The sequence below is a fragment of the Diabrotica virgifera genome, chromosome 8 (genome assembly GCF_917563875.1).
Source record: "Diabrotica virgifera virgifera chromosome 8, PGI_DIABVI_V3a".
NCBI classification, from domain to species: domain Eukaryota; kingdom Metazoa; phylum Arthropoda; class Insecta; order Coleoptera; family Chrysomelidae; genus Diabrotica; species Diabrotica virgifera.
The window spans coordinates 76,014,289-76,027,387 of record NC_065450.1 but is presented as its reverse complement, the minus strand read 5'-3'; the positions used below and the strand labels follow the sequence as shown (position 1 = coordinate 76,027,387).

General features: G+C 32.8%; 1 protein-coding gene across 1 annotated transcript; it reads right to left on the bottom strand.

Annotated features, from left to right (window-relative positions):
- Positions 1 to 322: 322 nt before the first annotated feature.
- On the bottom strand, positions 323 to 1,190 carry LOC126889315 (uncharacterized). The gene has a single exon (XM_050657541.1). It carries the CDS (start codon positions 1,119 to 1,121, stop codon positions 351 to 353), a length of 771 nt encoding a protein of 256 aa, XP_050513498.1. The 5' UTR covers positions 1,122 to 1,190; the 3' UTR covers positions 323 to 350.
- Between the last annotated feature and the right edge of the window lie 11,909 nt (positions 1,191 to 13,099).

The following is a 13,099-nucleotide window of genomic DNA, read 5'->3' as shown; positions in this document are numbered from 1 at the left end:
ACTTCGCTTAGACGTCAGCCACCACCGGCACCTTAATCTGTGCACTGTAATCTTATTGAATCCACCTTTAAACGCAAATAACTTGAAAACTACTTACTATAACTCATTAAGACAAAAGGATGATATTTACGAAAGTAAAAGACTTACTTTAAAAGTAACGAAGAATCAAAAAAACTTGCTGAATTGATTATTACGACAGTGGCGTACATTGTGAGGGGAAAAGGGGGAAAGGAAGTATATATCCCTACAGCATCCTATACGCCAGTTAGGCATTTAACATAGTACCTATGGCCGGAAGGGTTCATTCATATAATGAGCCAACTTCGATCATCATTCTCTTTGCCTTATCCCTATGCGGGGTCGGCTTCCCTAATTGCATTTCTCCATACAATTCTATCTTGGGCCATATCAATGGTAATCCCCTTTACCAACATGTCCTGCCTTATAGTCTCCCCCCAGGTCTTCTTTGGTCTTCTTCTCCTACTCCTTCCAGGAATCTGCACTTCAGCTATTCTTCGTATTGGGTGGTTAACGTCTCGACGTTGAACATGACCAAACCATCTTAACCTATGCTCTCTCATTTTGGCATCAATTGATGCCACACCTAGACTTCCCCTAATATACTCATTTCTAATTTTATCCTTCTTTGTCACTCCACTCATCCATCTAAGCATTCTCATTTCCGCCACATGCATTCGCTGTTCCTCTTTCTTTTTCACTGCCCAACATTCAGTTCCGTACATCATAGCTGGTCTTATGGCTGTTTTATAGAATTTTCCCTTCAGCTTCATTGGAATTTTTCTGTCACACAACACACCACTCGCTTCTTTCCACTTCATCCATCCAGCCCTAATTCTACTGCATGCATCTCCATCTATTTCTCCATTACTCTGTAATACCGATCCTAGGTACTTAAAACTATTGCTTTTTACAATCATTTCACCATCCAAAGATACCATTTTATTTGTAGTAGCTCCATCTTTAAATGAACATTCCAAATACTCTGTTTTTGTCCTACTAAGTTTTAAACCTTTTTCCTCCAGAGCTTGTCTCCACTGTTCCAGTTTTTGTTCTAAGTCTCTTTCACTATTTCCTACTAACACGACATCATCAGCATACATTAAGCACCATGGAATGTTACCCTGTATTTTCGCTGTTATCTGGTCCAAAACTAATGAGAATAAATACGGACTAAGCACAGAACTTTGATGCAACTTCGATATAGCAACTTAATGACATGACTTCTCTCAGACAGGACACGTCCTGTCTGAAGTCGTAATGGCTGAGGCTGGAATGCTACAGGAAGGAGTACTGTCACCCTTTCTGTATACTAAAGGGTGATTCATTTAGAGGTACTTTTTTAAAAAAGAAAAAACAATGAAAAAAAAATGAATTTTATTTGAAAATCTTGATTGTCGTAAGAAAGAACCATTCCATACAATTACTTTTTAAAGATAATTTATTTCAAATGTTGACCATGACTACGGTTGAGACGGTCCATTCTGAAGGTCTAATTCTGGATGACGCGTTCGATCTTTTCGATTGGTATTTGACCAGTGACTCGAGTAATACTGGCCTCCAATGCCTTAATCGTAGCCGGTTTATTTATGTAGACTTTGGACTTGAGGTAGACCCAGAGGAAAACGACTAGACGTGTGATGTCACAGGATATAGGCGGCCAAGTCACTGGTCCGAAGCGTAAAATAAATTGCTCACCGAACCGTTTTCTCAGTAAAGTCATGCTTTCACGGGATATATGACAGTTGACGCCATATTTTTGGAACCAAATGTCACTTAAACTACGAACTTCAATTTCTGGTACCAAATAGTCCGTTATCACGGCGCGATAATGGTATCCATTCACAGTAACATTCTGGCCGGTCCAAGACATGGACCGACGATGACACCGGCCCATAAACCACACCAAACAGTGGTTTTTTCTGAATGTATTGGCAACTCTTGAACCTCTTTGGGTTGCTCATCAACCCAAATACGGGCATTTTGTTTATTCACGTCCTCATTAAGCCAAAAACGGACCTCATCGGAAAATATTTTTTTTTGCTCTAAGTGCACGAAACACGTTCCTCATTGAACGCCTATTTTCGTAATACAGCTAAATAATTTCTAGACGTTGTGCCGAGTTAAGTCTTTCTAGGATGAAATGTCAAACAATACTGAATAAGAAAGCAGCTTTAGGTGATACCATTCATGCACGACCTCTCAACAAATCCTCACCAAAAAAAGTACCTCTAAATGATTACCCAATATGTACAGACACAACAACCACCCCGCGAACCAAGCTCACTCTGTATGCCCATGACACAGAAATATCAGCGAGAAGTATGGATCCAAACCTAACGAGAAGATCTAAAACATAAACTAACTCAGATGGAAAATTTGTGTCTTCAATGGAAAATTATTTTAAATCGACAGAAGTCTCAGATATGCTTGTTTCAAACAAGATTCGGAAGTCCAGACTGAGAAAGTGAGGATGTTCAACATACACATAGAATGATCCAACTTGCCAAAATGCTTAGGGGTGCTAATGAACAGAAGAATGACATACACACCATATGACAATACCGCTATCACTAAGAGTGAGAGCAAATGACAGCGGTTGACTGGTAGTCCGTTCTTTAACGGTAAAATATTGCAAAACCTCTAAATTTTAAAGAACCGCTTGGATTGCCATGAAATTTGGCATACACATAGCTAACAAGTCAAAGAGAAAAAGTGATATTGTGCCGATATGTGCTTTTGCCCTGGGGGTGGTTTTCACCCCCTCTTGGGGGTGAAAAAATATTCGTCCACAGAAAGCCAGGAAATGGATAAACTGGCTAATTTTAAGTAACTTTTGTTCTACAGAGTTTTTTCACTAAGTCAATACTTTTCGAGTTATTTGGCAGTGAATATGTTCATTTTTTCAACAAAATAACCACGCTTTTAGACGGTTTTTCGCAAATAACTCAAATAGTAAGTGTTTTGTCGAAAAAACATTCTTAGCAAAAATATAGCCTGTAAAAAATTTAAAAAAAATGGTGTATATATCACGTCTCTACACTTAGTAGAAGCAGAGTTATAGCTACTGAAAAATAGGTTCATATTCGTCAAATTCCAAATGGAATACTTTAACGTGAAATAACCAAAAATGAAGCACATTTCGGGGAAAACTCATTAAAACTTATTTAAAGAGTTTAAAAAAGCTTCATTTTTGTTTTATAAAAAAAAATTCTAGCATCAAAATTAAACAAGTTACGCTCAAAATAAAGTTAGTCCCTTTTGGCTTTGGTAAAAAAATCGAGAAAATCACCCCCTAATTAGTATCTTAAATGAACTTAATCGTTACGACTTCACAAGTTTCTTGACTCGTGTATATATTGTTTATATGATCTGTAAGTTTCATCGGTTCAAAGTCCTTATTATTGAAAGGGCTGTAGTTAAAAGGGGTTAAACGAGTCACTGATCACGAATGTATGCAAATTAAGAAACACCAAATCTTAATCAATTTTTGTCTAACAGAAAAACAAAAAAACACATGATATTCAGAAAAGCAAATCTGACTTTTTTGTTTTTCGAGATTTTTGGTACCTCTAACAATTTTTAAGTTATTTAAAAAAAGCATATTTTTCAAAATTTAAATTTTTAAAAATTTTACTTTGAAACCAATTTTTTTCAAAAATAAGCACTTTGAATCGATGAAACTTACAGATCATATAAACACAATGTAAGTAAAATAACTTGTGGAGCGGTAACGATTAATTTCATTTAAGTTGCTAATTAGGGGGTGGTCTTCCCGATTTTTTTTTGCAAAAACAAAAGGGACCAACTTTATTTTGAGCGTAACTTGCTTAAATTTAATGCTAGAAACTTTTTGTAAAAACAGAAATAAAGCATTTTTAAAACACTTTAAAAAATTATAATAGGTTTTCCCCAAAAAGTGCTTAATTTTTTGGATATTTCACGTCGAAATATTCTATTTGAAATTTGGTGAATATGAATCTATTTTTCATTGGCTATAATTCTGGTTCTACGAGATCCAGAGACCTAACACGTACACATTTTTTTTTACTTTTTTATAGGCTATATTTTTGCTAAGAACGTTTTTTTCGACAAAATGCTTACTTTTTGAGTTATTTGCGAAAAACCGTCTAAAAATGTGGTTATTTTGTTGAAAAATGAACATATTCACTCACAGATAACTCGAAAAGTGTTGACTTGGCGAAAAAGCTCTATAGAACAAAAGTTACTTAAAATTAGTCAGTTTACCCATTTCTGGACTTATTTTGGACATATATTTTTTCACCCCAAACAGGGGGTGAAAGTCACCCCCAGGGCAAAAGCACACATCGGCACTTTTTTTCTTTGACATGTAAGCTATACGTATGCCAAATTTCATGTCAATCTAAGCGGTTCTTTAAAATTTAGAGCCAAAACCGTTAAAGAATGGACTATGGCGGTCGCATTCATCCCCTAATTAACTTACAACCGCCGCGGTTTGACGACGGAGCGGTTGCATGCGTGCGATTCCATTTGTTCCTGCAACTTCAACCGCGGCGGTTGGGTTTTTGAGGTAAACCGCGACGTCGACGTTGGCAAACCGCCCTCATGTGGACAAGCTGTAAGACCTCTTATTCGAAAGAATAGCAAGTTGAGCCTGAAAACGACGTTAAGAACAACATCACCATCAGTGATTCAAAAATATTTATTGATTTATTAATTCAATTTGTCTAATCTTTTAATAAATTCCAAGTTAAACATTTAATATAAACAGTATTTAAAAATTTTTAACTTACTCATGTATCTAATAGCTGTCATGGTACTTACCTAAAAAAAAAAAAGAAAAATTAATAATAAAATATCAAATGAAAGCACTCAAGTGGTCGATCAATGTGGGGTTAAAAACTGTGTAACCTAAAAAATTAAGCGAACCTTAAACCTTCATGCCTTTTGCACATGTTCATGGTGAAATAAACAGAGCGGGGGAACAGAAATAGAGAGAAATTAAGTCCCCAAAAAAATTGCAAATTTGCACAATTATACTGGGCCAAACATAAGCACTTTGAATAGTCGATTTTTTTATATTTACAAATAAATTAGTGCTTTCAAAAGCACTTTGAAAAATTGAAATCGGTCAACTAGTGGAGCACAGCGAATTTTTTAAATTCATGGTAATGGGGGTGACATCTTCGAGCAAAAAATTAATTTTTTAGTTTACCGATTTCAAATTTTTAGAGTGCATTTGAAGTCTTTCTTTATGTGTAAAAAAATTCCGGCTATTTAAAGTTCTTATTTTGGGCCTAGCATAATTTTGAAAATTTGCATTTTTTGCGAACCTTGGATTGCAAAAATTTTTATGCAAAAATTAAACTTATCCTAAGGAAATTTAGTACACATTTCAGTCGTATTATAAATTTTTTCTAGGCGGAATATGATGGCCGTAAGTTATGTTTATGGCGTCGAAAAAATTAAAAGGAAGAACTCCATTTTTTTCCACTTTTTTTCCAATTATTGCTATTTTTCAATCAATAAAAAATAAATTTTCAATTTTCAAAAACGTTTACCCCCTAATATTTTTTGTTGTTGGAGCCATATCTCTCGAATTATACGCGAAAATATGAGCGCAAAAAGCAAAAGATTTTCTACTTTTTTGAGATTTTGTTTAATAAAAAATGAAGCACAATGTTTGTGGCTGGCGCATATCGTGTTTACTAATACACGATTTATCCTGAATGAATTCCAACAAAAAAGAGATTCCTATGGAAATTGTCCAATTAAAAACAGATCCTGCCTAGACTTTTAATATTATTAACAATGGTTTTTTCGAAAAAGAAAATATCAGTCTTGACTAATATTGTTAAATATATGATTAATACAGATCTGTTCCTGTGTTCCTTTTAATGTGATCGTGTCTTTCATACAAACGCACAAACACCTGCGGTCAACCAGATCTCTGAAGCCACTTAGTTTTTAAAAGAATCAAATTTGAAAGTTTTAACTATTGGGTCCCCAATTTCAAGAAATGATGAAAATTGATCCATCAAAAGATAATTAAAATTTTTTTGATTTCTGGGATGGCTGAAATTGCTATCCCACTACCACTACAGTTTCTCGTCGATTTTTCTGTATTTTTAAGTTTTAAATTAACATTTTAACCAGGTTGTAGAAAAGAAAACAAAAATTGAAAATTTATATCTGCTAGTACTTCACACAACAGAAGTATTTGTTTAAAAAATAGACTTTAAATATTCGTACTATTGTAAATGCCGGTCAACTTTGTTCGATAATAACTTCTAACTTCGGAGCTAATTGACCAAAATTAATGTTTTTTTTAATAGCCGTCTTTCGCTTTCGATACAAGTTTAGAAAAAAAAATATAATGAAAAAGTTATTGCAGACAAACCTTCGCATTTTATTAAAAAATCCAAAACCAAATGAAACTTTAACCAAAAATTGGCTTTATCTTGTCATGTCATGTCACCCTTGTCAAATTGTATATCCACTTCATAATTTCTCAGTTGGTCTGTGCCCATTGAATTGGCAAGTACCTAGCATCTTCGAGCAGGGAACCATGGCACCCTTTTAGCATGTGTTCCACTTTATCCATTAACATCGACTTGTAGTCATAACATTTTAACATATTACATTATGTAAACCATATATGATGATGTTAACACTATTTACAGTGTGCTAGTTTCAAAATACTCGGCAGGATGTAAGTATTCCCACATTTTTCATTTTAACAGTCACATTTTTAACCTTTTGCTTTAAACTAACGTGGAAATACTTCATTCTAGGCACTGAAGATGTTCTGTTTAGAACGAAAACGTTCTGCAATCGATGACATTTTATAGTTTTAAATAAACGATTTTATACCAGAATACATCTCGAAGTTTTTACTTCTGTATTGGTTTTTTTGAAAAAGTTATTCTAGTGGTTTGTTAGCTTAAAAATTGTACAGGTGTTTAAAAAATGCCTTAGAATCTCTCTTAGACGCCTTCTATTAAATGGATTTCAATGATGAGAATTTTATTTGAAGCTTGAATAAGACCCTTTTATAAGTAGAAATTTTTTTTTAAGTTTTTAAAACCTTTTTATGGGCTCTGCCTAATTTTGAAAATTAATAACTTTTTTTTCAAAAACTTAGATTGCCAAACTAATTTACGAAAACTATTTGATTGATCAATTATGCTAAAATTTGGTGTAGATTTTTTTTAAAGATTTTCTGGATAAATTTTCAAAGTTCTATGTGGCTTTTAATTACCTGAAACAGGGTATTGAAAAAACATAATTATATTTTTGACATTTTTTTAATATTTTTTGCTAGTTTTGCAATAATAACAATTATATTTATAAAAATAAAATAAAAATTCCATTTTTATTCAGTTGCAATGCGAAGAAAAAACAATCTTATCTTTCACTTAGAATACGGAGCGCAGTCCAGCCCTCTGAATCGACGATTTTCGACTCTTGTTGGAGTCTCATCGGAGAGAACGTAGGCCTGCTGCTCCATACTCTAAGTGACCAACATCGAGAGTTTATCCCCCACACCGCAACTGGCGTGAATGAACTAGGTGACTAGCGTCATCTGGCAATTGAAAGATGAAGTAGTTTTCAATCCTAATAGCAATATTAATAATATTTAAAAATATTAAAATATTACTAAAAGATTTTTAAATTGAAAACTTATTGGTCCATTTTCTTGGTAACACCTCCAAGGCTTCTAAAATTTGCAAGCCAGATGGATGCTGAAGCGAAGAAGACAAGAGGGAATTCAAAAAACTTACAATTCACGACCCCGTCTGTTCGTCGATTCAGAGGGCTGGACTGCGCTCCGTATTCTAAGTGAAAAATAAGATTGTTTTGCCTTCGCATTGCAACTGAATAAAAATGGAATTTTTATTTTATTTTTATATTGGTCGTTACTTCTTTGAGTAACTAGGTGTGGTATATTATGAACCCTCTGTATAAATCATAATTTAAATATGATGTTATTAACCTTTAGGGTATTGAACATACATAAAAACAATAGCTTATAGTTTGTATCACATGTTTATTACGAGTGAACTTGAACTATATTATTTGTTATGGTTCAGATAGGTATAAAAACACGCTGAGCAATCAGTATGGATATAGATATACAAATAATTATTAGAAGTTAGTATGTAGTAAGGCGAGGCGCTATGAATCATTAATGTTATTGTTTAGATATTGGATACCAGTGAATAAAATATAATGTATAGTAAGACGTGTTTAGTCTTTTTAATTAATTAGAACCAGAAGGCAGTAACAACACACTATTTAATACATGGCTGATCCTGCAGATTAGAGGAGGTCTTCTGAAAGGAGCAGAGATGGCGGCAACAAATTGCAAACGGAGACGGCGAAGATGGACAGGAAACCCAGTGAGCGACAGTGTAAAGACAAAGTGGAAATAAAATGTAAGTAAGAATGTCTATCTTTATTAAAAATGCTTCCCTCGTTTTATATTATTATTGAACATTGAATATTTATCTTTGCTGATTTTTGAATAATTTATGAAGTATCGATTTTTTTTTAAGAATATCTATAAATTTTGAAACATGAATTGATTTTTGAATTGAATATTTTTAGAGAAGTTTATTATATATGCTATTCTTGAATTTTTATTGAATTTTGAATTGTTATTAAATTTATTTGAAAAATCTCTATCCGATTTCGATTTTTAGTACGGTTATTTTTAAATATTGTATGGAATATCGAATTTTTTCCAAAAAGAATTCTATCGAATTTTGAGATTTGCACTGATTTTGAATATTTTTATCTAACTTTTGCATAGGCTGTTTTTGAATTTTGAATTGAATTTGTATCGAATATGTTTACTATTATTGAATTTTTATTAGCCATTTTGTTTTTATTATTGATATTTATTGATTCTATAGATACATTTTCATCGATTTTGTGTTAAATTTTGTATGAGATGAACCTGAATTAATATTTTTTGAGTGATAAATGATATTTTTTTAATGAATAATGATTAGTGATGACATACGTTGATATAAGAGCTTAAGATAAACATTGCTATAAGCAAGAGATATATTTTTAACGAACCGACCTGATGAGTCGAGATAAGAAATTTGAAGACGAACTATATAGATAAGAAGAAGAACTAACAATATTATAAGCTAAATATTATGAGGCAACTAGAGACAATAAGAAACCCACTGCTCTTGTCAAATTAGGAAGGTACTAAGTGATTTATAGAAGCTTGAAAGCTTATTAGAGACCCACTCTGTGTTTTGAAGGGTACCTATTTTATTCATGATTATTCGTGAATAAACAACGGCCTCAAAGCAAGGGATTGAGGTTGTGATATTTTTAGAAGAATTTGAACCGCATAAAATACCTATTTCGTGTTTTGAGTTAACTATACCACCTTAATGGTGCGTACAGATCAGGGCGAAAATTCGGGTTAATATTGGAGGAGAACTAAGACATCCGAGTGAAACCTCTTTTATTAAGGTAAAACGAAGGTATCGGAGCTAGTATATGAAGTGATGATTATGATGTTATATGAAATGATATATGAGATAAATGATATATGATTGTTATATGAAATATGTATATGAAGATGAATTATGTACACTGTAGAAGTGCTATTATATGAAGAAAAATGAATTATATGAGTTGTAGTACCAGACAAGAAGAAAAGAAAGGAAAAAAGAGAATTTTATTAAAATATGTGGGAAAAATTAAAGAAGAGACATAAAATTTGTAAGAAATGTCAAAATAAACAAGCAGAATTAAGAATAATATACTAATCAAATAAGTAGCTAATCATTGAATTGTGCTTAAGAATTAAAGTTGTAAATTTTTTTCTCTAAAGTAACGTAAACTATAAATAACTTATTTTTAAATGTATATAATGAATTCAGGTTAAATTTTCGCGGAAAATGGAAGTGTTTGAATTAAGGATAGACAATATCTTACAATAAGTGTTAGTAGATAGTAAGCAAAGGGACACAAAAAGTGAAGTTTTTAGAGAGATTAAATCTTTATTTTAGCTACAAGAGAGTTATTAGAAGTTTTTTAGAGAAATATTAGAAGTTTTTAGAGAGATTACATTTTTATTATAGGTACATTATTTTAAAGTTAGTAAGACATATATAAATAAATCAAAAGAAGACTGAAATAGGAATTATTAATAGAGTAAAGGATACATTTTTTTTACTTATTCGAGTAATATTAGCTTAGCTTAGGACTTTTAGTTAGATACGAGATTTTTAGTTAGGTAGATTAGATTATTCCCCTGCTTATAGGAGATGCATATAGGCACTAAAAGACTATATTAAAAATCCCGATAGGTTTAGTCACTGTTTTTATGTGGACACTGTTTTGTGAATGGAGAAAAGACTAAAAAGCAAGACGGAACAGAAAGTGAATTAGTGATAATAATAAACAATTTTTAGGATAAAAAAAAAACTCTGAAACGTACCATGTTACAGTTAGTTAGGATAGTTAGGAAATTTAATTTTTGAAAATAGTATTAGGTAACCATAAACATTTTGTAAAAGGGAAAGAGGAATATACCGTCAGATATTCTTCTTCTCTTCTTAGGACTTTCTTTTTTAAAAACGGCGGAGATGTGGTATATTATGAACCCTCTGTATAAATCATAATTTAAATATGATGTTATTAACCTTTAGGGTATTGAACATACATAAAAACAATAGCTTATAGTTTGTATCACATGTTTATTACGAGTGAACTTGAACTATATTATTTGTTATGGTTCAGATAGGTATAAAAACACGCTGAGCAATCAGTATGGATATAGATATACAAATAATTATTAGAAGTTAGTATGTAGTAAGGCGAGGCGCTATGAATCATTAATGTTATTGTTTAGATATTGGATACCAGTGAATAAAATATAATGTATAGTAAGACGTGTTTAGTCTTTTTAATTAATTAGAACCAGAAGGCAGTAACAACACACTATTTAATACATAGGTTCATTTTCTGTTAAAACTTTTGACTTTCTGTTAAAAGTTTTGACGAGAGGCGAATAAGTGGGATATAATGTATGAGACAGACTGTGGGAAAGAAGCTCTAATTAAAAAAAAACCCAATCTTGGGACCAAAAAAGGGGGGAACGGGGAAAATGAAGGACCTCCTTGCTTACAGTCTGTGGATAACTGAAGGTAAAGTGCTTCGGAAGCGATGTCGACCTTGCAGCGGCCATTCCGCTTTCGGGGCTCTGGATGACAGAGGAGGGTCTGGTTTAGCAGGTATGCATTCGGCGTAGCCTCGGCGACGAGAGAGCGTTTTAAAGCACCTCGGGAACTATCGCTGGTACTACGAAGAATGAATCCTGCACTAAGGTCAGTCAGGCGGCGTTCTGGACTGAGGTGTCTTTTGAAGATTCCAGACCCCCCTCTTTAAAAACGAAAAAAAGAAAGGTTCATTTTCTGTTGGAATTTACCAGCTGAACAGACGGGGTCGTGAATTGTAAGTTTTTTTAATTCCCTCTTGTCTTCTTCGCTTCAGCATCCATCTGGCTTGCAAATTTTAGAAGCCTTGGAGGTGTTACCAAGAAAGTGGACCAATAAGTTTTCAATTTACAAATCTTTTAGTAAATTTTAATATTTTTAAATGTTATTATTATTGCTATTAGGATTGAAAACTACTTCATCTTTTAATTATATTTATTTTCAATCGGCAATCAATTTTATCTTGTAGAAAATTTAGTTGCAAAACTTTTTCCCTTTAGAAAATTTGTGTAAATTGCATAGCTGTCGAGATATGGCAACAAAAATAAGAAAAAAATTGAATTTTTCTATTTTTTTCACAAAATGTTTAATAAAAAATGTAGCCCACTTTTTGAAGTGTTCGCATAGTGAAATTATCATTTCTAATAATATTTCAAAGCGATTAAAGCAAAAAATATGGTAGGTGAGCCCAAGCGGGGATTTTTGCAGTTACTCGAGCACGTCAAATGAAACATGGTACCCTTTAAATGTACCTCGACCATATATTGGCTGTTAATACAGGGTAGTTCCTTAAGGGGTGTTCGAAAAAAAAAAACTATCCTTAGAAAAACTCGAAATCGTCAGATTAAGATATGGTAAGTTAAGTACATGCAAAACAGTGTATATTTCGAAAATCTGACGATTTGAGCCGGGCGTCAGGAAATGGGTGAGTCCCAAAGTTTTATAAGAGAAAAGGGAATATTTCGCGCAATGAATGACAGATCGAAAAACTAAAAAATACTTGCTCAATATTTTTCAAAAATCTATCGAATGATACCAAACACGACTTCCCACGGAGAGGGGTGGGGGGTAAATTTTAAATTTTAAATACGAATCCCGCGATATTTCGCGAAATGAACATCAGATAGAAAAACTGAAAAATACACTTATTCGATATATTTGAAAAATCTATCGAATGGCCCAAACACGACCCCCCACGGAGGTGTGGTGGGGGTTACTTTAAAGTCTTAAATGGGAGCCCCATTTTTATTGCAGATTTGGATTCCTTACGTAAAAATAAGTAACTTTTATTCGAGATATTTTTTATAATTATGGACTATAATCTAAAAAAAAAAGATTGTTGGAAATGGAAAATTAAATTAAAAATGGAAAGTGTCCAATAAAAAGGAAAACTTTACTTAACTTTTTTGGTTTTAGGACCTAATCTTCACAACCCAATAGGTTCCCATAACGCTCGAGTGACTGCACATTTAGCATACTTTGCTCCCCTACCAATAGGATCATATACGATTTATCACGTGGTCTCATAGGCCTGAATCCCGTGTACAAAAAAAAGTTTATTAATAGCAACCTGAAACTTTGTTAATAGTTTAACGATGTCTAGTCGGACAAACTTTGATGTATGGGAACACTGGAACAGGGGAAGCTTTAATTGTGGAATGTGATTTTAATTGTGGAACGTGTCATCCTGACAAGTTTATGATTGTGAAAACTAGCAGGTTGTTTTTTAAATTATCCAATAGCAAACTTTATATAATATATGAAAAAATGTTTGTCCGACAAATACGTTATGAATTGTAATAAGTCTGACACGTAGAATATATCAAATGACAGGAATTATGATGGTGATA